The sequence below is a fragment of the Arachis duranensis genome, chromosome 3 (assembly GCF_000817695.3).
Source record: "Arachis duranensis cultivar V14167 chromosome 3, aradu.V14167.gnm2.J7QH, whole genome shotgun sequence".
Taxonomy (NCBI): Eukaryota; Viridiplantae; Streptophyta; class Magnoliopsida; order Fabales; family Fabaceae; genus Arachis; species Arachis duranensis.
In genome coordinates, this window is record NC_029774.3 from 17,147,751 (window position 1) to 17,173,856 (window position 26,106).

Sequence of the window (26,106 nt, forward strand, 5' to 3'; positions counted from 1 at the left end):
AGGCTTTGAGAATAATGGTAAAGAAACGAATCAATGTTGGCGGAGGAGAACGCTTTTTTGGTTGCTAGCTACCTGAAGCCATGGATATTATTGTTGACACTCACAATTCACAACTATTGCCTCTGCTGCATTCGAATAAAAAGCTATCGTCTCTGCTAACTTTTTGTTTTTTAAGTGGACATTGAAATTATTGAAGGAGGGGTTAAAACATATTATAATGCCTTTTACTCACATTTCCACACAATTAGTTTACAATGATTCATTAGATTATTAGACTATGATCACTTCTACTTATTCTGGTTTCTCTATCTTTGAATTTAACTGTGTGCGTCAAACAGACGCTTAATTGGATATACAAATTAAATACTACTACTTTAAAACATAAGTGCATGCTACAGTAAGATGTCCAAAACTGCCTTCACTTGAAGATGTCATATGTCTAGGTTTTGAAGATGATTATGAATTTATGATAGAAGAAAGGGAAGCAAATACTGAATTTCCTCAATTGTATTCAATATGGAATAATCTTTTACATTCGATCAAGGGTTGCTATTTATAGCAGATATTGCCATTACCAATTGTGTGCTCTGTAGACTAGTCTCCAAATCAGAAAAAGTTTATGTCCCTACATTCCCAGATCATATTCATCACTCCCTGCATCGTTGCTGCTACAGTGCAACTACAGCTGTTAAAAAGCTGCTGCACTCACCCTCACTCCAATAATCTTCAAACTTCATCTGTTATTGCTTCCAAATAGCAATTGTTCACCCTGGACATATTAGATATAATGATTTTAATATATAAACTATCTGATACTATTTAATTTACAAAATTAAGTAACCAATCTAGGTACAAAATTTTTGATTCGACAGCATTGACAATCAAATAATTGTAAACTTCCAATAGTATCTTGTCTCATAAATTGTACCATGATCAAACCTAATCCCCAATATTATCATACCTAACACCGAAGAACAATCAATACTTGTGGGTCAGGGGCAGCGATTGCTGCAACTCACGGGAGGGCAATATTAAAGATAAATTCTTCCGATAAATTTGTAAATTTACATGTAAAAAGGAAACAAAATAAAAAGAAGACTCATTTATCTCTCTAATCATTTCTTTTTAATAAAATTTCTAAGCACACGCAGCCTAATAGTGTTTCTCTTATTTTTCAGGTTCGATGTATGAAACAGTATAACAATCAACACGAATTATAGTTCAGCCTCTAATTACCATTGCCTGTAACTCGAGCATTTTAAATTAACTATAGCCTAAAGCGAACACCTTATCAATGACAGTAAATAAGGAAGCCAACCAAACATGTAATTCTCATTTATAAGCTTATGACACACTGCATATCAAGAAAATGATAATTGTTTAACCGAACATTTAGTGCTTCATTCTTTTACCATTAAGATGAGTCTCATAATAATTATCTAACAAAATGAACACCTTTATGGAAAAAACCTAAAAGACAAATATAGAATTATCTACTGGCATCTTCTTAAGGTAAAGAAAAGAAAAATAAAGACAAAATGGCCCTTTCTTTCTTTTTATTTTTACAATATTGAAATAACTTTAAATAGAATTGCGCCAGAAAATATTAATCCGGTTAATCCCGTACCCATAGTCATCATCAATCTCGAATGCCCTTCTTATTTCATATACACCTCAATGAACCATATGACACTAAGTGCTTGAAGATATGTACACACCTTATCCTTGCAACATACTATCAATTTCTCAAAGAGATGATTTTCACTGAAACATACATACAAGAACAAACTCAGGAATAACCATAATACTAGTAGTAAGCAACCTAAATAACAACCAACCTCTAGAATATGAGCTAACATCAACATATAAGGTAAATAACACCATACTAATATCAACGTTTGACCTTAATTTCAGATATTCAGGCATTGACAAAAATGAACCACAAAAAATGCAAAACCAACATATAAGCTATGATCAATGATGATGAAAGCAACCAAACTTCATTCATAGACATATTGTTAACCATAAATAATTTCTTAACATGAGCTTCTAAAGTAGTAATTCCCTTCACATCCCTGATCAAGTTATTAACCTTCCTATGGTGATACTGCTGCAAACAGAACCCAAAAATCTTAGTTCTATTAATTATAACCAACTATTTAAGTTCTACGTTCCAAAAATATATTAGGCACGTAAACATTGAACCAACTGCTTGGCCAATCAAATGGATTAATTACTTGATGCTTTAAAAGAAAATCATGATAAAAAATATAATTGTGCTATCACTTGCATATTACATTTTTACCAGCAACTTATGCTTGTACTTTATCAATGATGATATCAATTTTTTTTTTAAAGCATATACACAGAAAGTGCACCAAAAAAAGAACATAAGATGTACTGACTTAGGCCATCATCTATCCTACTAGATTTAAATTATATTCAACTGTAGTGATTTTTTTGCTAAAAAAATAAAAAGAATAAGAACAATGAAGTATCACAGTGAAACAGTCCAAAACAGATTCAACCCAACCAGAGGCAACAGGCAAACTTTTCAGAGTTTCAGACCACACAAAGAGGCAATGAACAAACATACCTCCAGGATTCAAGGCGAGAATGACAGTGTCGAAGGTGTGGTGGCAGGTCGGCAGAACGACTAAGGGGCAGCAACCTACGACGTCAAGCATAGATGGAATTAAAGAACACAGAACAGAGTGGTAAACGAACTGGGAGAGGAAGGTGGTCCAAGACAGCGATGATTGACCACAAATTAACCACCCCAAATTTCAGTGCTGGAAACAAGAAGCCTTCACAGACAAACGTCACAACCCTTGTTTCTCCTTCAGATATTTTTTCCCCTATTTTTGGCGAGAATTTATTTCAGATTTGATAGTTTCAGTTTCCCCAATCCCCCCTTTTTACACAAATGCCATAAGTACAGAAAACTCATTTATCAAAGTTCTCATTTTTCTTTAAATTCCTAGCCAAACATATCTGGATAATGTTTATTTTCTTTTTTGTTTTCTATGTATAGAATACAGACTTATAGTTCAATTGTCAGGTTTGGTCTTAAAAAATAATGTAGAGTATATGAAATGTGTATGAGGTTCTGAAAATAATAAATGTAATAATGCATTATATGAAGGCCAAAGAGAATAATAAAGATGGAGAACTATGCTACCTAAGAAAGCAAACAGAAACGAAGGGGATAGAGTAGTACAAGTTTGTGTTGACAATGCAAAGATAGTGATGTAGGAATGAAGTCCCCATTTGGCTTTAGGTGTGTTTTTAAGGTCATTTGCATTTCAAAGTGGTGTATACAGAGAAAAGAGAGGACCTAGAAAGACAAGGAAGAAGACAATAGTGACATGCATAAAAAGTTAAGAGAGAAGAAAGGGCCAATTAGCATTAGATGGTATTGATGATAATGGAAGTTGCTGCTTCCATCCTCTCTGGACTGGTTCCTAATTCCTATCAATCGAATTCTTTTCCTTTCCAATATAGCTCTGCTTCATCCTTCAGATGGGAGCTTAAATATAAAATTGGCAAGCAAGCAAAGCAAAGCATGATTTCCACAGTAATCATATTAAATGCAGTGTCTTCATTTCCAAGTGCCTGCTATACATGCAATGACACACCGTCCTCTACCTCAAACTATCATCATCACAATACTCAGATTAATTTCCCCTAGAACAATTAATTTCCTCAGATTGCAAGTTGGATTAGAAAAAATTAACTCTTAAATTGAAATATCTATGTCTCTCTTTGTTTAGGATAGAATAGGTCAATTCATAACCTATGATTGTATATCTAGTAACATAATAATAATTCATGGAGCGTAAACTTAGTTCAAGTAAAGGAGCGTACAACTGTGAGGATTTACTACGTGGTTGGCAAGCGTCTTAGCCTGCTTCTGCTTTAGAACCTCGAGAACAGAAATCTTATGCTGGTGGAAGTTAAGTCTTCTCTGGGAATATGGTAGCCGATGCAGTAAAAGACTCTTCAAACTTTTCATTTACATTCTTCATCCGTTTGGGTCTCTTTGGTTTGTGGCTCACTGGTTCAGTAGTTAGGTGGTTATCATCCAATTCATAATCTATAGCCATAATGCCAGATTCACTTGGCTTTTGAGAATTCCTTGGTCTGGAAGCAGCTTTTCTCTGCAAATAAGACTCAAAGTTAATCCAATCCATAGATAACATCACAAATAAACTTGGAAATTTACTTCCTTGAATATTAGTAGACCTGAAATTTTATAAGATCAAACCAACAAAATAGTCCAGGCCCCTAGATTATTAAGTTTGCAAACAGGGATACATGAATTTCATAAGGTAGCGGATGTACCATTGATCCAGAGTAATAGATAAAATTTGAAACTATCAAATAATTACATTTAGGTGTATTATGACAAGTATGATTTATCATGAATTCATGATGTACTTTAAAATTTTATCATTGGTTCGCTGGTGATGTGTTTAGGTTATATGTCTTCTTTTAAGAAAATTCTTATATGCTTCATGGAGGAAATCTTTGATATACGTCCAACTCTCTATCCCTTTCTTTTCGAAAATTTGATAATCCTCGACCCAAATCGAGAGCAGAAAAATGTTTGAAACAACAGCGGCGTACAAAATAAAAGTGTAATAGCTCGCATCTCGCATTGGACTGCACAAAAATCCCCTTTTTTTCTCTCATTTTTCTTCTCACTCTCTTTATTTATTCAAAACAAATAGCCAATCACTCTATGGAGTGAGAAACTTTTGCTCCATGGAGGATGATGGAATATCTCCTCCGATAATGCCTTAACTTTTGGGTCATGATTATACAAACCTTCTCTCACTATAGCTTTTTCTCTTGAATGGAACTTTCATGAACCAAAAGAGAAAAATGCGGCAATGCTATAAGATATTCCTCAAAACAAAATTCAAGATTGAGAATTTCACAGGAGAAATGTAAGAGACTGTCAAGATATTCCTCCATTAGGAATTCAAACTCTCCTACCAGCCATGGACTCTATAGAAATAAACCCTACCATAAGAGCTAAGACTAACACTGCTCTTGTAATGTACTTTATTCTTCAGCATAAATAGATAGACATCTGACTAATGCAGTTAAGGTAGTTATTCCTTTTACTCAAATTTCTCTAGCAGAAATGAATCAAAAGCACGTAGAAGTTATTCTAACCACAAAACAATTCCCTTGGGAAAAGCATTATGAAACTTCATACATAAAAATATTTATTGTGGTGTAAACAGTTCAAATGAGATTCAAGGGAAAAAAAGCCAGCATGGCTTAAGGATGTAAGATAATACCTTTTTATTACTGGCGTTTGATCCCTCTGGGTCCATCGGAAGATCAAAATCTGTAGTACCCTGGGCTGTAGAGTTTGTTAGATCCTCCAGAGATGCATCACCATCTTCATTTACACGGATACCCTTAGTTGGTTTCTTTTTCTTTTCCTTATCCTTTACCTAGAAGGACAAGTGAGGTCGAAATATAAACTAAAAGATTCGCATATTGTTTCAGGATCATGGATCCTATATATTCCTTATTCTTTCACACTGTCAGTGGAAGGAATATTTATCATATTGTAACAATAAATTTAATGTGACGAGAATACCACAAACCTGAATTGGGATTTCCTTTAATTTCTGTTCAAGTTGGACATCATCCAAAAGCAAAGATACGACATCCTCTGGAGCTAAAAGATCACCTCCAACAGAACCACCAGTCATGACAAGGTTCTGCACAGTACTTTTCTGACTTGCTCTAAGAAGTATCTTCTCTTCAACTGTCTCTTTACATATAAGTCGGTAAACAGTAACCTACAAGTTTCAAATTAACATAAAATCAGCTTTGAACAACAATAGTGATCCAATTTTTTTATCCCTAAATTGTGTTGGTGAGAGACATGATGTTGGAGATTGATAGAGAAAGGAGATCAGGAAAGAAATTTCTATATCCAAGTAATCCAACTATACAAGGAATGAAGATCCAAAGATACCATTTGCTTGAGGTCATAACTATTTGGGCAACATGGCATCCATAGGATTATTAACAGAATAACAGATGTGTGAAGACGTTTTTTCTTTTAATGGAGAAATAGGACAAGGAGGGGGGGAGGAAGAGGGTGAGAACAAACATCTTTTGTCTGACCCAAACGATGAGCTCTATCCATTGCCTGCAGATCCAACGTTGGATTCCAGTCACTTTCATAAAATATGACTGTGTCAGCAGCTGTCAAGTTGATACCTAATCCACCAGCTCTTGTACTCAGTAAGAACACAAATACATCACTCCTGTAATAAAATCAAAAACGAACATAAAAATTCTAGATGTTTTTTAATGGAATCAGACAAAATAACAGTATGATAGTTATAACAATAAAAGACATCACCTGTCCTGGAAGTCTTTGACCATGTCTCTGCGATCCTGAATAGTAGATGACCCGTCAAGTCGAAAATACTTATATTTTCTATAGTTCATATAATCCTGCAGGAAAGATAAAACCATCAGTCAACTGTAGAACAATGTGGAGAAAGTAGATGTTCAGCATGCTACTTCAACTTTAATTAAATAGCAAAAGTTCTCAAATCAAAAATGCATTTAACTCATTTAGTTGCTTTAGCGGGAAAGTATGCAACATCCAGGTCAGACCAGGTATTCAATGAATTCAATTTGATGTGACCATTACTTTGGAGGTAAATGAACACCTTTTAATAACTGAACTGTAACCTATAGAATTATTTCAAAAGATAACCATTATCAATATATTTAACATTGAGCCAAGTTCAATGGTACCTCCAAAATATTCAGCATCTTAGTCATCTGAGCAAACAAAAGAACACGATGATTTCCTGCTCGCAAGCGTTTCAATAGTATATCAAGTGTTTGAAGCTTCCCAGAGTCCTAATTATAATAAGCATAAGAAATGTTCAATATAATAATAAAAAATTGGTCCCATTTTTTTCCTTTTAATTTTATGGGAGGATTCACATTCAATAAACACCACACAAACAGAAAAATAATCCTTACAGTGAGCAACTTTGCTGGGTCAAAATTATGCATCGGAGGTGAACAGCCAAAAACTTCATGTGTGAACTTAAGTGCAGGGTGTGAAATAGGTAGTTCAGAATCAATCTCTTCAATTAAATGATGAGGAGAACGAACAGGCTTTCTAGGCCCAGTAGATTCAGATGTACGCGCAAATCCTACAAACAACCTCTTAACCCAAGGATCATGCAATTCTTCAATCATTTTATAGGAGAAGTTACGATCTGGGCAATGAGCAGCAATCTGTAAAGAATAACAGTGGCAGCATGATAGACAATTATCAGGAAAAAATACTTGAGAATACTTAGAAAAATATCCATGTGAGAATGAGAAACTGCATATATTCATGTTAGTAGTAGGACAAGACACATATACAAAGTACATTCTAATTGAATGGGTGACCTTTTCTATCACTGGTAGTTCTCTACAGAGCTAATTGCTCCTACTCTAGGTAGTCAACACTATTTCAAACAAACATGAAAGCAACAACAGAGAAAGAACAACATACTGGTGGAGCTCTAGTCGGTGGGATATATGTGTAAGCTGCATGAAGAAGCCTTGCATTGGATAAAAGTCTATGCTGATGGGAGATGACCAAAGCCTCAAAAGGATCACAGGTGGGCCCGGTTGCAAACCTTCGTTCAAGAAACTGAGCCTCGGATCTTGATGGCAATAATAACATTCTAGTAACAGCTCTCACTGTTCCTTTTTCCAGGTAACTACATTCAGGATCACTTACTGTGGTCTCCATAAGAAAGTCTATAAATTCATCAAGGAATTTACGTTCCCATCTCATCATAGAAAACAATAGTCTCTCCAAGAAAGAACTACTGGCCAGAAATGTCACCTCTTGTGGAGACAAATCCACCAAACGAGTAAAACCAAAGTTTCCGCTATTAACAACCACACCTTCTGAGATCATAGAGCGATAAATATTTTCCGGTGTAAAAATGTTGAAATGTTTCTGAAAAGATTCTCTGCAGACACCATGACCAACAGTCGAACAGAAAGTCTCAGATCTTTGCATAATCTCTTGGTAGACAAGTTTTGGCATCTGAAAAATTTTAAAATTAAAAAAAAAATTAATAATAAAAAAAAAAAAACATTGATCGTGAATGGACTTTCCTCAACTTAAAAGATAGTTGGGAACCTGGGATTGTACACTAGCCAAATATTCCTCGATTGAATTAACTTTTAATTGGGATGACAAGACCAAAGAAGAATTGAGCTGATGCAGTTTAAGTTTGAATTGTCAGATTATCCAAAATCCTTTGTTCATGGAGACATGAAGCCAGTGGTTTACTTTGGCTTTGAGATTAATTAAGACAGAACAAGAATGAGGGAAGGAGAAAGAGAAAATAATGAAATTCAACACTTTGGTAGTGTTTAGCTAGAGAGACAGGTTTAGAGACAGAAAAATTGTCCGAAGAAAACAGTTTCTGTACCCAACAAGTGGAAACAGCAGAGATAGGACACAGGCACACAATTTTTCCAATTATACTCTAACTCCAATAGTAGTTGGAGTCAAGGTCATCAACAACAGATCACTGACTCATTGTGTTTTCCGAAATTTCCACTACACAGTAGCACCATGGTACTGATATAGCCAGATATTTGACCTAGTTCAGAGTCTTTCCAGCAGAAACAAGCAAGGGGATCCAGATGCCATTATTTATGAATTTTGGTTTTATCCTGACCAAACACCATATTATAATCTTGATACAGTAGACAAGGTTTGAGAAATTACCTCATATGATATGGGGTTGTGACCTCCAGGATAGTATATGTCCTCCAACTCCCCAAATGGGGGAGGTGGAAGGGAATTTGGAATCTCTGCAAAATAGAAGTATGTGCTACCCTCACTCCTTTCAAACAACTCTGGATGGTTGCAAACCTATCATAATTCAACAGCAGTTATAACCATGGCCGATCTTTCTCGGGGGGATTCATTTTCAATGAAGCAAACAGCAAGCACAAAATGAATCAACAAAAACAACTTTAGTCTGCCAAAAGCAGCATGGAAATGGACACTACCTTCCTTAGTTGAATAACAATATTCATTAGATTCAGGATTTTCTTCTCGTTGAGTTGCCCACGATTACTATCGAAAAGTTCAGCAAGAGATATCTTGTTCTTAATTGCTTGATAGAAAGCCTGCTGCCGAGAACTCAGCTTGCAATGCACCATAACCTCAGTTTTCTTAGTCAGCTCAGAAACTACATCCTTTTTAACGCGCCGCAACATGAAAGGCTTCAGAATTGAGTGCTGTTATACACGTGGAGAGATATTAAGTCAAGTAGTTCAAAAAGATGCAAAATTTGCAATAGTTTAATACAAAACCAGCAAAAATAATTAGAGGTAGTAAAAAAATAGGCGACCCCACCTAGTGGGATAAAGCTTTGTTGTTGTTGTTGTTGTAGTAAAAAAAGAATAATGGAGCACAATATAATGCATGAAATCGCAACTCCAGTTGTCACACATTCCTGAAACATGTATTTAGTTTATATTGGGATATGCATACATGATTATATGGATTTAGACGAGCTTTTCTGAAAACCCTAGCCAATGCATGTGCAGTGCACATATTTATACTGCAAAAAGATAAAACCCAAAGCACACCAGCTTAGCTTAAAACAACCACGCAATAAATAAAAAATGCCCACAAACATGTTAAACAAGTGTTTAGTACTCTCAAAAGACAAATGCTACCAGCCTACCAGCACATTATCCAAAAGCAAAGTTGGATGAATTTTTCTCTTCATTTCACAATAAATATTACACAACAGAAGTCGAATACTACAAACCAAAAAATCTCCTGATAAACAAATCCCATATAATATTCTTAAATTGAAAATCCAAAATGATATAGTACAACAACAACAATGCCTTGTCCCATTATGTGGGATCAGCTACATGGATCGAATGACACAACTATGCTCTATCATGATTCATGTCTGAACTCAGCCCATTCTATTTGGAAAGACAGAAAGATGAACATACCAATCTATTCAGTTGATGCTCATTCAAGGTGCCACCATGTTCTGCGTGGTTCTCAATGCTGGCATGTGATTGGTCATAGTATGTTAGACTCTAATTATACGGCTAAAAAATCAATGGAAATACAATGAAGAAAACTTACCCTTTTGAAAACCACTCATTAAACTGCTCATGGCTATCAAATAAAGTTGGCATAATGAAGTGCAGAAGAGCCCACAGCTCTGCCATATTATTCTGAATAGGTGTGCCAGTAAGAAGAAGGCGATTCCGACAATTAAAGCTAAGGAGTGTCTTCCATCTTATGCTGTTAGATTGAAGAGAATTTTAGCAGTCAAATGTATAATGATACAAGTTCAACTATACAATTTCTACATTTAAAAAGTATACACAGTTCCATTGTAAGAAAAAATGAGCTATATAAACAGTTACTCATAGTTTTCTTATAAGAAACCACATGATCACGAACTGTAAGGACTAGACATATTCCATTCACTTATGATATTATGCACCTCATAAACAAAGATTACATAATACCTGGTTGAATTTTTTATTGCTTGAGCCTCATCTAAAACCATGTACTGCCATTTCACACGGCGAAAAAACTTCTCGTCTTGTACTAACAGCTGATAGCTAGTGATGACAATGTGGAATTTAGCGTCCCTGATAAACAAGAAAGAAGTATTGATGATAGCTATCACAAGGATGAGAGAATGCAAAAAGACGGAATGAACTACAAATAAAATTAAGTAAAGACAGGCAAGGGCTAAAACATTTATTATGTTTTTGACCAATGGAACAAAACTCCAAACATTAGAGCATGACTTTGTGAAGATGAACAATACCATCCCCACCAAACATTTATAAAAACATCAACTTTGCCTTGCATTGGATGTTATTTTACTTTGTAACAAGGCGAAGGACCAAGAATCAAACTACTAAAATTCAGTTACAAGGAAACCGTATACAGGATAAAATTTCACATTTGATTGTAAGTTTTTATTCAACGATACTCGTTCTTGAAGAAAGTTTTTGTAAAACTGACCATTGTATTGAAAGTTCATGTTATAGATCATAACTAAAATTTCACATTAATCTAACACCGTTTAAATCAACGTAATACATACTTCTTAAATGTATGTAAAATGAACTATTTGATCACATTCATTAATGTTGTCTATTTTTTACATGATCTTGTATGATATGTAGCTCCAATTCATTGGTTGGATTGATAAAATTTACATAAGAAAGTTATTCAAGGGGTAAGTTTACTAACTCTTGCATCAGTGTAAGATTCTACCTCATATATATAGGTGCATTCTAGTATGCCTATGCTACAGTAGCTATGGTGAAAGGGTTGCAAAATTAAAGTAACACTTTTTATTATTTAACAATGCTTTTTAAGAAGTATTGCTAAAAAAGTGTTATCAAAATGTAAAAGAAAATGTGACTTTAGCTTTAATAACACTTGCATAACCACCATAGCCATCATAAGCATAGGCATACTAGAGTATATAAGATAATATAAGGAAGTAATTAAATGAAATTACATAAAATTTCAAAACTTATATATTGAAATTACAAAAATTGAAAAGGCAGTTTGATAGCCATAACATTTCCTATCAGACTTCTAGTGTGTATAATGCAGAAGACCACTTCAAGCCTAAGGAGACTTGTCAATAGTAATACCCAAATAGCAGGCACATCTTATACTTCAAAGGAAACACTACAATAACACTTCTGATTTTCACAACCAGGCATTAGAACACAGCCACTATAATAGCTAATGGATTAATAGGCACTTGCCAATCCATGTTTTTATATTTTATTACAAATTAAAGATTAATTCAAATTTATAAGTTTTACAATTTCACCTTAGTTTTATTTAGAATTTAGTCAAGGTGGGTAGAGTAGTAAGTTGAAATTAGGAAGAGATGAGGAGAATTAAGCTGCGTCTGAAATGGGAGAGTAGTTTTGGTGGGTAAGTGGAGACCTTGTATCCCTTATGGAATACAGAATGGGAATCCACCCAATCCCATATCCATTATGAACATCAGTCTGGATCGAAGAAATTTCAAACTTTCAATACGGTATAGAAACACCAAAATCAGTTACTAATGTGGTAATGTCAACAACACAGATAGTAAAACTTTGGCTCAAAATCTTTGTGACTACCCAAATTTCAGTGCTGTATTTACCCAAGCCACACAACGAAGTGACTCCAAAAGGGCTTCTCTTATCTGAATTTTAACAAATATGACTCATGTATCCAGCAATAAAAAACAATTAAAGTAGATATCAGCATAAAAAGATAGCAGAACAAAGACCCCACTTGGGATATGATCAACTATGAGAACAAACCCTTTTCTTTCCTACCAGGCTACAAAATGACTTCTTTAATATATGTTTTCACTACCATCAACTCTTTTAAGGAAAATAGAATGCATGAGAAATCGAAATTACCTACGATATAGATCCTTTGGGTTAATACTTTTCCTAAGCACTGATCGCTCGGCAACACCTCCCCAATAAGGAAGTCTCTTGAGTTCAGGGCAAAAGCGCTCAAGTTCCTCATTCCAATTGTTTAAAACAGATGCAGGTGCAACAACCAGAAAAGGCCCCCATATATTTTTCTCCTGCAAGAATTAAAGCATGTTAAAATAAAGTCTAAAACATGAGCAAACAGACCACGTTCAATAGATACCTCAGCTAAATGGGCCAAAAATACCATAGCCTGAATTGTCTTTCCAAGTCCCATCTCATCAGCAAGTATGCCATTTAAACCCTGAAAGACACAAACCAAAATTGTTCAGATCGCAACCAAGAGAGAGCAAATATATTCATGTAAGTTCTCTGGGATTGCTAAAATACCTGCTCATAACAATTAACAAGCCACTGAAGACCTTTTAGCTGATATTCTTTTAGACAACCTTTAAATAATTCTGGTGTCTGAACTGTAGATGCCACAGGCATAGTTGAGCTGCAAAACAACGAGAAAAACTATTTAACAAAAATAAACAACAGTCTAACACCCCCATAATACCATATAGACAAAAGTTAACCCATTAATATGCAAATATATATTTATACATATCCTCATGGTGTACATTTATACATACATGTGACAAAAGCTAAGGAAAGAGGGAGAACTCACGGAGTTTGCAAATCAATGTCACTCGCTCCTGCTACCTCCTGTGAAAGTGGATCAGCTTCACCAGCCTGGCGCAGCCTCAGGCATTCACTGTCGAAAGCACTTGTCAACTTTCTTTGTTTGGAGACAGCTTCTTGAGCAGCCTTCAGAGCTTCCTTCTTCAATTCAGCCTCTTCAGGATCATCCTCAATCGGGCCAGCATCTGAAGAGTCAAAAAGTGCATCTTGATCATCTGCTTTTTCATCTTCCATTGGTAAAGCCTCTGAAGATAATAAGCTTGATTTGTTCTGCATGAAGTGACTGTAGAGCTCAGTTTGTTGTATGAGAAAATTAAGCCTTTGCTGTTGCCTCTTAGCTTCTCGAAGCTCCTGTTCACGCCTCAATGCTTCAGCAGCTTCTTTTTCCTCTCTTTTTCTCAATTCAATCTACAAGGAATGGCATTAAAAATCATATCACACTAGTGTAATGTATGAATTTATGCTAGCAAGATAATTTTCACTATCCAAAGAAAATCAAAGCCCACACCAAAAGAAATTCAAGTCTACCAAGAAAACCACCCAGTTACTCTCAAACAATATAAGATGCAGTACATCTAATAAACGGAGCACAACTCTTCTCATCAGGGTCCCAAAAGCCAGCTATTGAATAACTTCTGCAACATAATTTAAACTTATGATTTTAATATGAGCAAAATACTAGGTGCCAAAATGGGTTCAGCCAATGAAAAATTGAATTCCTGAAGTGAAAGCTTTTCTCTTTTTGCACGATCTGCATTTTTTCAGTTGTCAATGAAGATTTTAGTTTGGACGAATGCAAGAACGAGAGCTCTATGAACTGTGAAGAATGAAGATTACAACAGATGAAGAGCGGATGAAGTTGTATCTAGTGCAGATGGAATGATAAGTACGGGAATGGTTGTGGGACAAAGCGAGAGGGCAATTGAGGCCATATGAGAAATTTTCCTTTTCTTATAAAAAAATTAAATTAAATTAAAATTAAAGAAAAAATATTCTATGTTCAAAAGTCATGTACAGAAGACATGATCTGAACAAAGCTTACTATGTAAAATTTTAAGGGAGGCCACTCTTTTTAATTTAAATAAATTATGGGAGATAAGTGTCAACCAAAAATCTGGAGGGGGCAAATGTTATATAGATTATCTTTAAGAGAAATTGATGTAAATTTGAAACTTCCCAAGCATTAAACCTAAATCAATTTATGCCATAAAATATAATGTAATCATATGAATTGTTTAAATTAATGCCAGACTCTAACTTATAATGATAGGAACACACAGGGTTCTCCCTTTTATTGGGACCTGCAATGTTTGTGTTTCCATTACAGAAAACAATCCTCTAAAATGAGAAAAACGAGAACCCAATCACTATTGAATTCACAACTTCCATCATATACGATCCCTACCACCTTGATTCAAGGGTAATTAGAAACTCTCCTTGATAATGCTTCTTTGTCTTCATACCCAGCAAAAGGTTCTCTTGATTCAAATGGTATATTTATTTTTAAATCCTATTTCCAGTTCCCAACTCATTCCTCAAATACAACCTCTTTCCACTTAGATAAACCCATTTGGAAGTCATAGCTCCCTCTAAAGTCAAATCCTTTATATGGAAGGTTGTGCTCAACAAAATTAATACCAAAGACATAATACAAGTTCAACGGCCACAGTTGTGTATCAAAAATTAAGAACTAACTCCACATCTGTTTTTGCAATGTATGGAATAATCATCTTAGGTGAGTGTTGGGGGTGAGGTAAAAAACCTCAGATCAGTTTCTCTTGACTAAGTTTGTTGACTTGGGGAGGTAACATATTTTCAAACAAGCAAATTTTATGAAATAGGATTAAACATTTGGCATCTATTTGGTGCAAGGCTCGTGATTCTCTCACACATCAGCAACTCACATATGGGACCAGGCAAGGCCATCAAAATTGCTGACCCTCATTGTACAAGACCCAAGAAATGAGCTCACAGTTGCCCAATCCATTACCCACAATGGATGAACCTATTTGACACCACTTGAATACTATAAAAATCAAGAATAAATGCATACAGAATCAAGTCAGCGAATTTAAAATTTCAAATACAAAATAAAAATTACCATCTCCTTATCAGCTCGTTTCCAGAAAAACAACATGTCTCTAGCTAGTTTGCGGGTGCGAATGCTGGCACCCCGAGTCCATCTAAGTGATCTACTAACTTTCATTCTAACCTGAAAAAAAAAATCAATTTCAGTCATTTTGCAGAAAAATGAAATCACAAGCTTCGTATTAGAACTACAGACAACAAATATCAATGTAGAACAATACAAAGAGAGCACAAATGTGTAAAGTACATGCCTCTCTTTGACAATTCTCTGAGAACCTCTTGGCATCCATTAGTTGCTTTCGATGAAAAATTGTGAAATTCCTATGATGTTTTGGAACGTCTCTTCTGACAATGTTTACCCAAATCTTACCAATTCTGTCCCTTTCCTCCTTCTCAATCAAAGCAGGATCTTTTTTCACCTTTTGCTTCTTAGGTAGGCTTCGCTCAATTATCTAAAGCAGTTAAATGTCAGAACTAAAGTAAAGGAAAGAGGAAGAAAATACAGAAAAATAAGGAGAGGAAAAAATTATAGGCCCAACTGATACATACCTCATAAGTATCACCTTTTTCCAAAACCTTAACATAATAAACCTGCAATACACCACCCTCAGACAAAATAGATCGCTTTATGTTTCCAGCTGCCCCCTCTGGGATGAAGGAATTTAAACCGACATTGGACACTTTCAGACTGAACTTATGAGGTGAATTAGAAGCGGACATGGCCTTCAAGCGTGCCTGAAGTGAGTCATATTGGGACATAGGCTCCCCCATGCCTCCTCGGTTTGTAGTCATGAACCTTTTATCAGTAGCCACCATTGCAGCCAAGGACCCCAAATCCAAGGTACCCTTTAAGTAAAATTCATCTACATGGATATCTGAGAAGTTTGGCAGGTTCAGCATTGAAGCTAGCTTATCATATTTTGGAGGAATCTTATAAGAGATACCATCAGTAATGTCCAAAGAAGCAGGTTCATACATAGTCCTGCAACAAGTCAACAAAAGCTGAGCTGACTTTCAATAGAATAATGATTTACCATCCAAAAGCCATGGCAGAATAAAAGCAATAAAATAGTAAGGCAAACCTATCAGAGGCATATCGCTGCAGGAAATTAGCATCATGGTAGTTTCCTGGTTTCTGAGAATTGGAATCATATAGCCATTCAGATGCAATCTCTGCAGCATGCAGTCCTCCATAGTGATCATTCCCAGACTTTCGAGCTTTTGAGCCACTGCTACTTTGGACAGGTGGAACAGCAACCTGATTTTGGGCATGAGTAGATGAGGTGTCCTTAAACCTCCTCTTGTATTTCTGGACATGCTCTCCAAGCATCGATCTATATCGCTCCTCTGTGATACATGTTCCATAAAACCGACTCCTTTCTTCCTCGTCACTGTTTTGAGACCATGCTCTCTTCAACAAATTTACCTCCCTTCCGTTCGCATTCACATTCCCATTACTGTGACTTGCCATTGCCCCACCACCTGATCATGGAACCCACCCAAAGATACACGTCATTATTGTCATTGTTTATTCTATCATACAAGTTAAACCTCTTGACCCAAGAACAAATTAGTAACCATACTATCTTTAATCTTCACAAAATTACAAAAGAACCATAAATTTCACAAGCATAAAATCCAAATAGACAATAACTCATCAATCCATAATAAAACATGAACCATAACAAAAACACACAAAAAGCGTAATGCCTACCTCGGCTATCTCTGCTCTCATCGTCCTGACTACTATTCCCGTAATAACCAAAATCATCATCTCGTTGTGGAAGTTGAAAGTTCATCAAAGGCTACAAAAACAACGCGATCAGAATAACATTAAATTCGTCGATTTTTTTTCGTTTGGAGGCTTCCAAAGCAAAACATAACCAACGAAACAACAAAAATAAAGGAATTGACGAACACGTTAAAACTAAAAGACAACGTGCAGAATCCCTATTCATACATAAAACAATGGCGGGAAATACAGTAATCACAAAAACTGGAAAACGGGGAAGAACCAATGCGGAGAACCTCGAGATTGAAGAGATTGGAATAGGAGAGCGAGTCCTTGGGATTGTTTCTGTGATCCATGTGATATAAAGCGACCACAATGCGAGCGTAGCGACAAGTGCAGAAACCCTAATTTTTTCAAAAAGTACGGGGGAAGAAGAGTTTTTGGAGAGAGAAGAAGAAGCGTTAGACCTAAGAGGAGTGAAGAGAAAGGGATGAAGGGAATGGAAGGGAAAGGGTGCGTAGGATAAGGTGGACTGCGAGGGGAAAGAGAAAGATGGTGGACACAGAGGGTGTGTGGAGCACGGGAGTGTGCTAAAGTGCGCTGTGTAGGTGCCATTCTTTTGTTAACGTGCGCTACCCGAGTATTCCGTTTGGCGCATAAATGAGCTGCTAGGGAGAAAGTGGGAAAGGATGCAAATATGCAATGTTTTTTATAAATTTCTTTAGATAGAAGTGTCTAAATGTCCATGATTGCCAATAGTCCCCTACACGTACAAATTTTTTTGACAAATAAGCTCATACAAATTAATTTTAATCAAACAAAATTTATTTATATAACGTATGTATAAAATTATATTGTTCTTTTTCTAACATTTGTATCCTGTATTTCTCCTCATCTTTTTTATATTTTTTCATTTTTCTTCGCATTTTTTCGCGTATTTTATCCTTTTTATTGTTCTTTTTTTACTATCATTGTTGCTGCTGTTCTTCTTTTTATCAGTATAAATACATCGAAAATTCTTAACTATACATATAAATATCTTAGTTTTACACCAAAATATTTTTACAAATACATAAATATATTTTTTTAATACTGCATTTTTTCTTCTTCTTCTTTTTCTTATTTCTTTCTTTCTTTTAGTTGAATGAATGTAGGTGCATCCTTTTCCAATTAATTTTGCAGCATTATATATTTCTTCTTTTTTTTGTTTGATGTTTTTGTTTTTATTTTTGTTAAGAGAGTAAAATAAGAAGAAACTTAAGAATATAAAACAAAAACGAAAAGATGAATAAAAAAAGAAGAAGATGGTGATGATAATGATTAAGGAGGAGGATGAGGAATTTTGAACTATGCAGAATTTATTAGAACAAATGCACCAAAAATTCTTAACGATACACATAAACACCAAAATGTTTTCTTTAATACTACATTTTTTTCCTTCTTTTTTCGTTATTTCTTTCTTTCTTTTAGTTGAATGAATGTAGGTTCATCATCTTCTAAGTAATTTTGCAGCATTATGTGTTTCTTTTTTTTTGTTTGATTTTTTATTTTTATTCTTATTAAAAGAGTAAAACAAGAAGAAACTTGAGAAAATTTTGGATCAAGCAACGTCATCAATATAGTAAAAAGTCTATGATAACGATAACAATAACGACGATAATGATAGCGACGATAGTATAAGAAGAAGACGACGATTATTATAACGATGATGATCATGATGATGAAGATTATGGAGGAGAAAAAAGTCCAATAAAAAAGAAGGAGGAAGAGGAGGAGGAGAAGGTGGTGGTGTTGGTGACCATGATAACTTAAGAAAAAAATAATGAAGAAGAAGAAGAAGAAGAAGAAGGATAAGTGATAAACCTCAATTTATTCAATGAAATAGTATGGTTTTGTGAATTTCTTCTAATTTGTGCTTAAGAGTGAAAACATGCTTTTTAGGCCTTTAAATTGCTCATTTTAATTCACTTTAATTCCATTCGATACCTTGATATGTTTGTTAAGTGGTTTCACGATTATAAATGCAAGGATTGGGTGGAAGAAATGAAAAGAAAAACATGCAAAATGAAAGATTCATGAAAAAATGAGAATTTGGTGGATTCATGACCACGCGCACGCTAAAAAATAAGCAGGTTGGATTGAGTTTTTAAACTTGTTTAATATGTATCGTCGCTAAAAAAATGAATGAAATGTTGCATTTTCGCACAAGAGGCCTAAAAAACAAAACAAAATTATTTTCTATTTACATAATAGCTGCGGAAAATATATCAAAAAATAAATCCCATTTTCAATTGCTTGACTTACAAAGTGAAAGAGTAATCTATTCTATTATATAAAAATCAGATGTCTACATTTAATTATGGAGCTGACGTGGCATGCTTCGTCTAAAATAAAATAAATAATGTATTGTTTATTCTAATTAAATTTATTAAATTTAATTATATATTATATATGAATTAATGTTAATTTATAAATTATTTTATATTATAATATTCAATCAAATAAATTGTAAATTACTTTAAATTATATATGCACGGAAAAATGGATTTAAATGTGATTTACATAATATAGATAGTATTTAATTAAGAACGGTGTATTTTTAAGTGTTTTGATACGACTTAATTATACCAGCTAATTGATTTGATTAGATATTTAAATATCAATGTAATTTATTATAGTATATAATACTTGATTAATTTTACTACATTAATTGTTATTCTTTATATTAGTTAATTAGTTTATTTATTTATAAAGTCTGAAATAAAATAAATAATTTATTGTTTATTCTAATTAAATTTATTAAATTTAATTATATTATATATAAATTAAAGATAATTTATAAATGACCTTATTTTCTTAGCCTTTTATATTTGGTGGATTGTTAAGTTTTAAGTTTTATATTTCCGTAAGCAAAAGTAATATAAGGCAAAACTTTCTTCATTTTAAACGTAATTATTCTATGTATTATAAACTAATATCATTAGATTTGATTTATTAAAAATATAAAATAATTTTATATAACAAATTATTAATTAAACTCATTCTAAAATGTAAGCAAAATAAATTAATTTCTTAGGCGGCCCAATATAGATCCATGATTTATATAATAATCAAACAAAGCATAGAACTTGTGAATTGTGATAAAAAGGGAATAAAAAAGTAGGGCTCACACCATGTTGGTTTGCTTGCCCCCATTGCATCTTAATAAAACATGGGCCTACGGAGACTAATCCCGATTTCAAGTTGGGCAGATAGAAAAGATATCTGGATTTCATACAATTAATTTCAACCCGCACCCAAAGTCCTCTTTTAATCTTTTTGGGTCTTCTCTCTCCTAGCAAGCAAACATATACGCCAGCAATGGAGAACATCGTATATACTTTTAAATTTTTGTTTTTAAATTTTAGAGTGTGATACTACATGTCGTGGAAGCAAAATTATAAGTATTGTATTTTATGTTTTAATACTTTTGATCATGTGGAATTACAAGTGAAATTATAGAAAACAGTAATAACAATTCCGACAAATGGCTGGCATTCTAGAAATTAAAATTTGAAGTAATAAAAAATATCATTATATACATGTGAATAAATTGTATCACCAGTTTTTTTATTGTAAATTCTATGTTACTCAACAATTAATTAATCAATATATAATTTCAAGCTATATTTTTGTTATTATATAATACTTTTTATTATTTTATATTTGCAATAAATATTTTTTATATAGCTTATTGCTAAAATAAAAAATTTTACTAATTAATTAGATTTACAGTAGATTATAGTTGTTTTTTTAAATCTAATGACACTTTTGGTTACTTTTTATTCGATAATTTTTCTGTCATGTATAATTATACAACTCATTTAAGCAATGATTATTGTACATAGATACCAATATTTTACAGAACATTATGTATGGTACCAGACTCTTGATAAAACCAGATGTTCCTGAGGCTGTGATGCTTCGAAAAAAGTATTGTACAAATATTGTGAATTATTTATGGTTGTGCATATTGACTGTATTTTTATGGTGTTGTGATTGATAAGTAGCGTGTACTATAGAGAGATCTCGCAGTACCTGTCTGTGTTTTCTGGCAAACCGGCGTATGTTAATGAAGATGAAATTTTATATTCCACTGAGAGGAAGACAATAAAGGAGTTACGTGCGGCTGCGGATGTGAGTGCCTTATAGAAAACTACTTTTTTATGTTTGGTTCATTATTTGTTTTTTTTTTTACTTTCAAACTGTTCCTATGTAGGTTGAATTCTATGTTATTCTGGCCACTGTTATTGATGTTGAACATGTTCTAAGTTGGTGGTATAAATCTTGTGTTTGCAGCGTGAAGGCAGAAGCTAATGCGGATACATACTTCTGTGATGGCTGTAATAAGGACGTGAATAATGTTTTTAATAGGTATGACTCTAATTGGACTTATTTGTGCAATCTTTTCATAAAAAAGCAATATAGTTATGTAATTGATTATGTCTCTTTTTAATTTATTTAGCAATATCTAGTTTAATACCAACAATTAGTAGACAATAAGAGAACAATTTATTAAAAACAAAAACTCCTTTAATTGATGGAAATATTGTCTATCCATAAAAAAATTGTCAAAATGAGATAGAGTGCATAGAAAAAATTCATATACCTACAACAATTTTATACCAAAGTCTCCTCCGCTAGACTAAAATCTAGAAAACTGATAAGCCTAAAAAAATTATGTTTGAGCATTTAAATTGTGTTGAATATAATTTTTATGATTTTATTGTAACTAAAGGGTGACAGGTCAAGTGTTAGTTGATGTTTTTGAATAAAAAAAGTAGGTATAAGTTGAATTTGTTGGTTTTAGATGGTACTGCTATAATAACTTTTGTTGTGTTCGATAAGGAGACCGCAGCTCTATTCGGACGAACCTGTACTGAGATGGTGAAAAAGTTGAATGTATGTGGTTTCTGCTGTTGAAACCATTTGAATGGTTGTGATGATTCAATGTCGGAAGTGAATATAGAAGATAATTTTATACCATCCTCAGAAACTTTAGACGGTATGTAAAAATTTTATCTGTATGTTTATTTGCATCTTTGTGTACATCATGGACTAAATTGTATCGGTATGACAACTGAGTATCTAAAGAGAGTTCATTCAGGAAATGTGTGGGATATAGAAAATCCTATTTATCAATGTCAACACTGTAAATCATGGATGTGGTCTGAAGAAAGGCTTGCTAAATTCAAATAGTCGCCCGAACCAAAGTTTTTATTATGTTGTATGGAAGGAAAGATCGAGCTTCCTCTACTTTATGTGCCTCTTGATGAGCTCATTCAGCTTCATACTAGACTAGATCAAAGAAGTATTCATTTTCTAAAAAATATAAGGGCATTTAATTCAATATTTTGTTTTACATCAATGGCCAGAAAAATTGACCGTGGAGTGAATAATGGGATTGCTCCTCCAATTTTTAAGCCTTGGGTCAAAACTACCATAGCATTGGTAGCTTACTTCCTCTGAATAGTCTGCGACCAACATTTGCCTAGCTATATATCTATGAACAGAAAATAAGATTGATAATCGGATAGGCACACTTTGGTAATTTTCATGCAACCAATCAAACATTTTAGTTATTTTTTATATGTGAGAGAAAATAACATAAAATTTATTTTTATTTTTTGCAGTTCCAATGAAGCTATAAATGAGCGGGATAAGAAAATTGTGGCAATATTGAGAAACATGCTAGAAAAATATAATAGTTTGGCAAAGAGTTTTCGCTATGCGAGAGATAGGTACCAACAGGAAAATTGCACAAACATAAAGTTTAAGTTGATTAATAAAAGGACTACAGATGGCAGGACATACAACTTGCCGTCTGCATCTAAAGTGGCTGCATTGATTGTTAGCGATGTCGAACAACTAAGCAAAGATAGAGATATTGTTATAAAGAGTCAAACTAGAAAGCTCCAACAGATTGATGTTTTTCACCTATCTTATTTAGCCTTGCAATATCCATTGTTGTTTCCATATGGGGATGATGGATTTCGTTTGGGTATTGCAACATCAGATTCTATCTCCGCTGGGCCTACAAAGAAAAACAAAACAATCACTTTGCGATAATTCTTTGCTTTTCAACTACGTACAGAAAAGGATGGGTGAATCTCCGTTAATTCTAAGATCAAAGAGATTATTCCAACAGTTTCTGGTAGATGCCTACATAATGGTAAAATCAGAGAGGTTAAAATTCTTTAGGTGTAAACAACCATAGTTGAGGGTTGACAAATACAAATATCTGCATGAAAGTCTTATAAACGGGAATGTAGATGCTACAAGGCTTGGCAAAAGAATCATTCTTCCCGGTACTTTTATCGGTGGACCTAAGTACATGATGAATAATTGTAAAGATGCATTTGCAATTTGCAAATATGCAGGATATCCTAACTATTTTATCACTATGACCTGTAACCCTGAATAAGATGAGATAAAAAGAGAAGTGACTCCTATTGGATTAAAGGCAGAAGATCGCTCCTGATATATTGTGTCGAGTTTTCAAGATCAAACTTGATGGTTTGATTGATGACCTAAAAGAGGAACAAATCTTTGAAAAATTTTTGGAATGTAAGTCTGTGTTTATGTAACACCTTATTAAAATCTTATGCTGTAATATTTTACTCATTTGTCTTTTCAAGTTACATATGTTTGCACTATAGAGTTTCAAAAGAGAGGGCTTCCGCATGCACATATCCTTTTATTCATGAATAACGAGTTCAAGCCACAAACACCAGATGACATAGACAAACATATAACAGCTGAGCTTCCTGGTTAAAATGAAATGCCAAATCTACATGGAACTGTTCAAAATTACATGGTACATGGTCCATGTGGTCTGTACAATAAGAATTCACCTTGCATGAAGAATGGATCATGTTCAAAGTTTTATATCAAAGATTTTGGACAACAAACACTCATTGATGAAGCCGGATTTTTCAAATATAGGCATACTGATAACGGTCGAACAGTGAAGAAAATGGAATGTGTACTAGACAATAAGTTCATTGTTCCTTATAATCCAGAATTGTTACTCAAGTTCGGGGGCCACATAAATGTGGAATACACATGCCAAACAAGTTCTATTAAGTATTTGTTTAAGTATGTACACAAGGACAATGACCGTGTAACAACTACCCTATACAACACTGGTGATTCATCAGAAGCCACACAAGTTGTTGACGAAATTAGGAATTACTACGATTGTAGGTATATTTCAGCATGTGAGGCAGTCTGGTTTATTTGGATATGAAATCTAAGAGAAAGAACCATTTGTGATTAGACTTCTATTCCATTTGGAGGATGAGTAACCTGTGGTTCAATTCAACTAGGTATCCTTTAAAAATGGTACAATATTCAGCCTTTTATTACAATAATTTAAAAAATTAAAAACAAATACATCTAAAAATTATGAATAAATTTAGTGTCTTTTTAAAATTAAATACACATTCAAAATACAAACTAAATAAAATTGATATTTAAAATTTAAATTTTAAATTTCTATTCCAAATTTAATACATATCTAAAAATTAAATTATTCAAAATTAAAAATTTTGATTTTAAAATTCTTAAATAAATCTTAAACTATCTAATTATTAACTAAATCCGTACAAAACACTTAAAAAAGCAGAGAAGTCACATTTGCCCCACATCAAAAATCCCGAGCCGCACATCGAAAGACGAAAATCCAGAGAAGTCATCCTCCGCCGCCGTTCTTCTGCACCACCTTCTTCTTCCGCGCTCATCTTCGACGTTGCCTTCCTCCTTCTCGGCACTCAGTTACAATGCCGCATTCCCCTTTGTCAACACTCATCTTCGTCGTTGCCTTCCTCCTCCTCGATCATCGTTGGTCTGCATCAACATTGCGGTTCGTCCATGCCGAAAACTTACCTAAGGTTTGGATGGGTCTATGACACCATTGCTTTTTTTATTATTCTGTATAAATTTTTTACTTTTTATTTGAAATCGAAAATCGAATAAAATGGCCTGAAGAGATTTTCATATATATTGCAATGTTAAATTATTTTTGCATGTGTGATTTCTATATTTTTGAAGTGTTTCAAAAATATTTTTTGTGTAACTTCATAATTTTAGATGTGTTACAATTATTTTTTAATGTTTAAATTTAAATTTTAGATTTATGATTTTGGATGTGTTTCAAAAATATTTTTTGTATAACTTAATAATTTTAGATGTGTTACAATTAAAAAAAACTATAATTGAAAATATTTTAGTTTGTATATATAATTATATTCGACCATTTATCACTAGAAAGTCGTAAAACATATCCTGCATTTTATCAAAAGTACAACAAGTAAGGGATTAATTTTTTTCTAAATACACTGACTTTGATTTTTTTCTGCATATACAAATTGGAATATTGTAGCAGAAAAAAAAGAAAGAAGAAAATAATAACTAACTATAAAGTGGGTAGGAAGTTAGAGAAATTTTAATTTTTAAAATTTAAATTAATCTTAACTATAAATATGTATCCTAAAAAATAGGAATATGTTTTAATAAAAAAATAATTAAATAATATTAAAGATTGAACAAAGACTGAATTTTATTGTACAAGTAGCATTTTTCTATAGTGAAACTTCTAATGTGAATGATATTGTCGAAAGAGCAATATCTCAAGTCCATGTTTTTGAGATGGATGGCGGCGAACATGTCATATCCATATGCTCGAAGTCTGACTTATGCTGAGTTTCTAACCAAGTTTGTTTGGAAGGACGATGCTTTAAAGTGGTTTTCTTGAAAGTAATGCTTCACAATTGGAAGGTTGACTCATGTATCTGCAGGTAATGACGAGTTTATATTCAATTTTGATCTTATTTATTTGATGATTTAAATTTAAAATCTTAACAGCATGTATCCCACGTCCATTTTATTCAATTTATCTACACTAGAAAATAAATGTTCAAATAACTTTCAGCAGTTATAATTTGTAGATTATACAATTTTAGAATTGTTCTATATTTTTTAGAAAAATTAATCTTATACGGACGTGTAGCTACATAATAATTGAAATCGCA

General features: G+C 33.5%; 1 protein-coding gene across 6 annotated transcripts; it reads right to left on the bottom strand.

Moving 5' to 3' along the window:
• Positions 1-403: 403 nt before the first annotated feature.
• LOC107474570 (chromatin-remodeling ATPase INO80) lies at positions 404-17,679 on the bottom strand. Of its 6 annotated transcripts, XM_052258854.1 has the most exons (26): positions 17,332-17,679; positions 17,018-17,108; positions 16,386-16,785; positions 15,853-16,285; positions 15,555-15,755; positions 15,317-15,427; positions 13,202-13,623; positions 12,919-13,027; positions 12,752-12,832; positions 12,511-12,683; positions 10,585-10,710; positions 10,193-10,354; positions 10,054-10,111; positions 9,088-9,318; positions 8,801-8,947; positions 7,562-8,107; positions 7,036-7,296; positions 6,802-6,909; positions 6,398-6,492; positions 6,143-6,299; positions 5,628-5,825; positions 5,313-5,471; positions 3,868-4,160; positions 2,597-2,671; positions 1,628-1,764; positions 404-769 (listed from the first exon to the last, which is right to left on the bottom strand). In XM_052258854.1, the coding sequence occupies exons 1-23, from the start codon at positions 17,389-17,391 to the stop codon at positions 3,957-3,959; spliced, it is 4,533 nt and encodes a 1,510-aa protein (XP_052114814.1). In that variant the 5' UTR covers positions 17,392-17,679; the 3' UTR covers positions 404-769; positions 1,628-1,764; positions 2,597-2,671; positions 3,868-3,956. The 6 variants fall into 6 exon arrangements, with proteins under 6 accessions (XP_052114814.1, XP_052114813.1, XP_052114817.1 ...); XM_052258853.1 differs by lacking the exon at positions 1,628-1,764; XM_052258857.1 differs by lacking the exon at positions 1,628-1,764 and having other exon boundaries at positions 17,264-17,679.
• Positions 17,680-26,106: the final 8,427 nt, after the last annotated feature.

What these genes read in the sequence shown, in the direction of transcription:
- LOC107474570 (XM_052258855.1), bottom strand. Translation starts at nt 17,391, where the DNA reads ATGGATCACAGAAACAATCCCAAGGACTCGCTCTCCTATTCCAATCTC. An exon ending in AAAAAGGTGATACTTATGAG is followed by an intron (nt 15,756 to 15,852) that starts GTATGTATCAGT and finishes TAACTGCTTTAG; the next exon opens with ATAATTGAGCGAAGCCTACC. An exon ending in AGCATCAACTGAATAGATTG is followed by an intron (nt 9,319 to 10,053) that starts GTATGTTCATCT and finishes CGTGTATAACAG; the next exon opens with CACTCAATTCTGAAGCCTTT.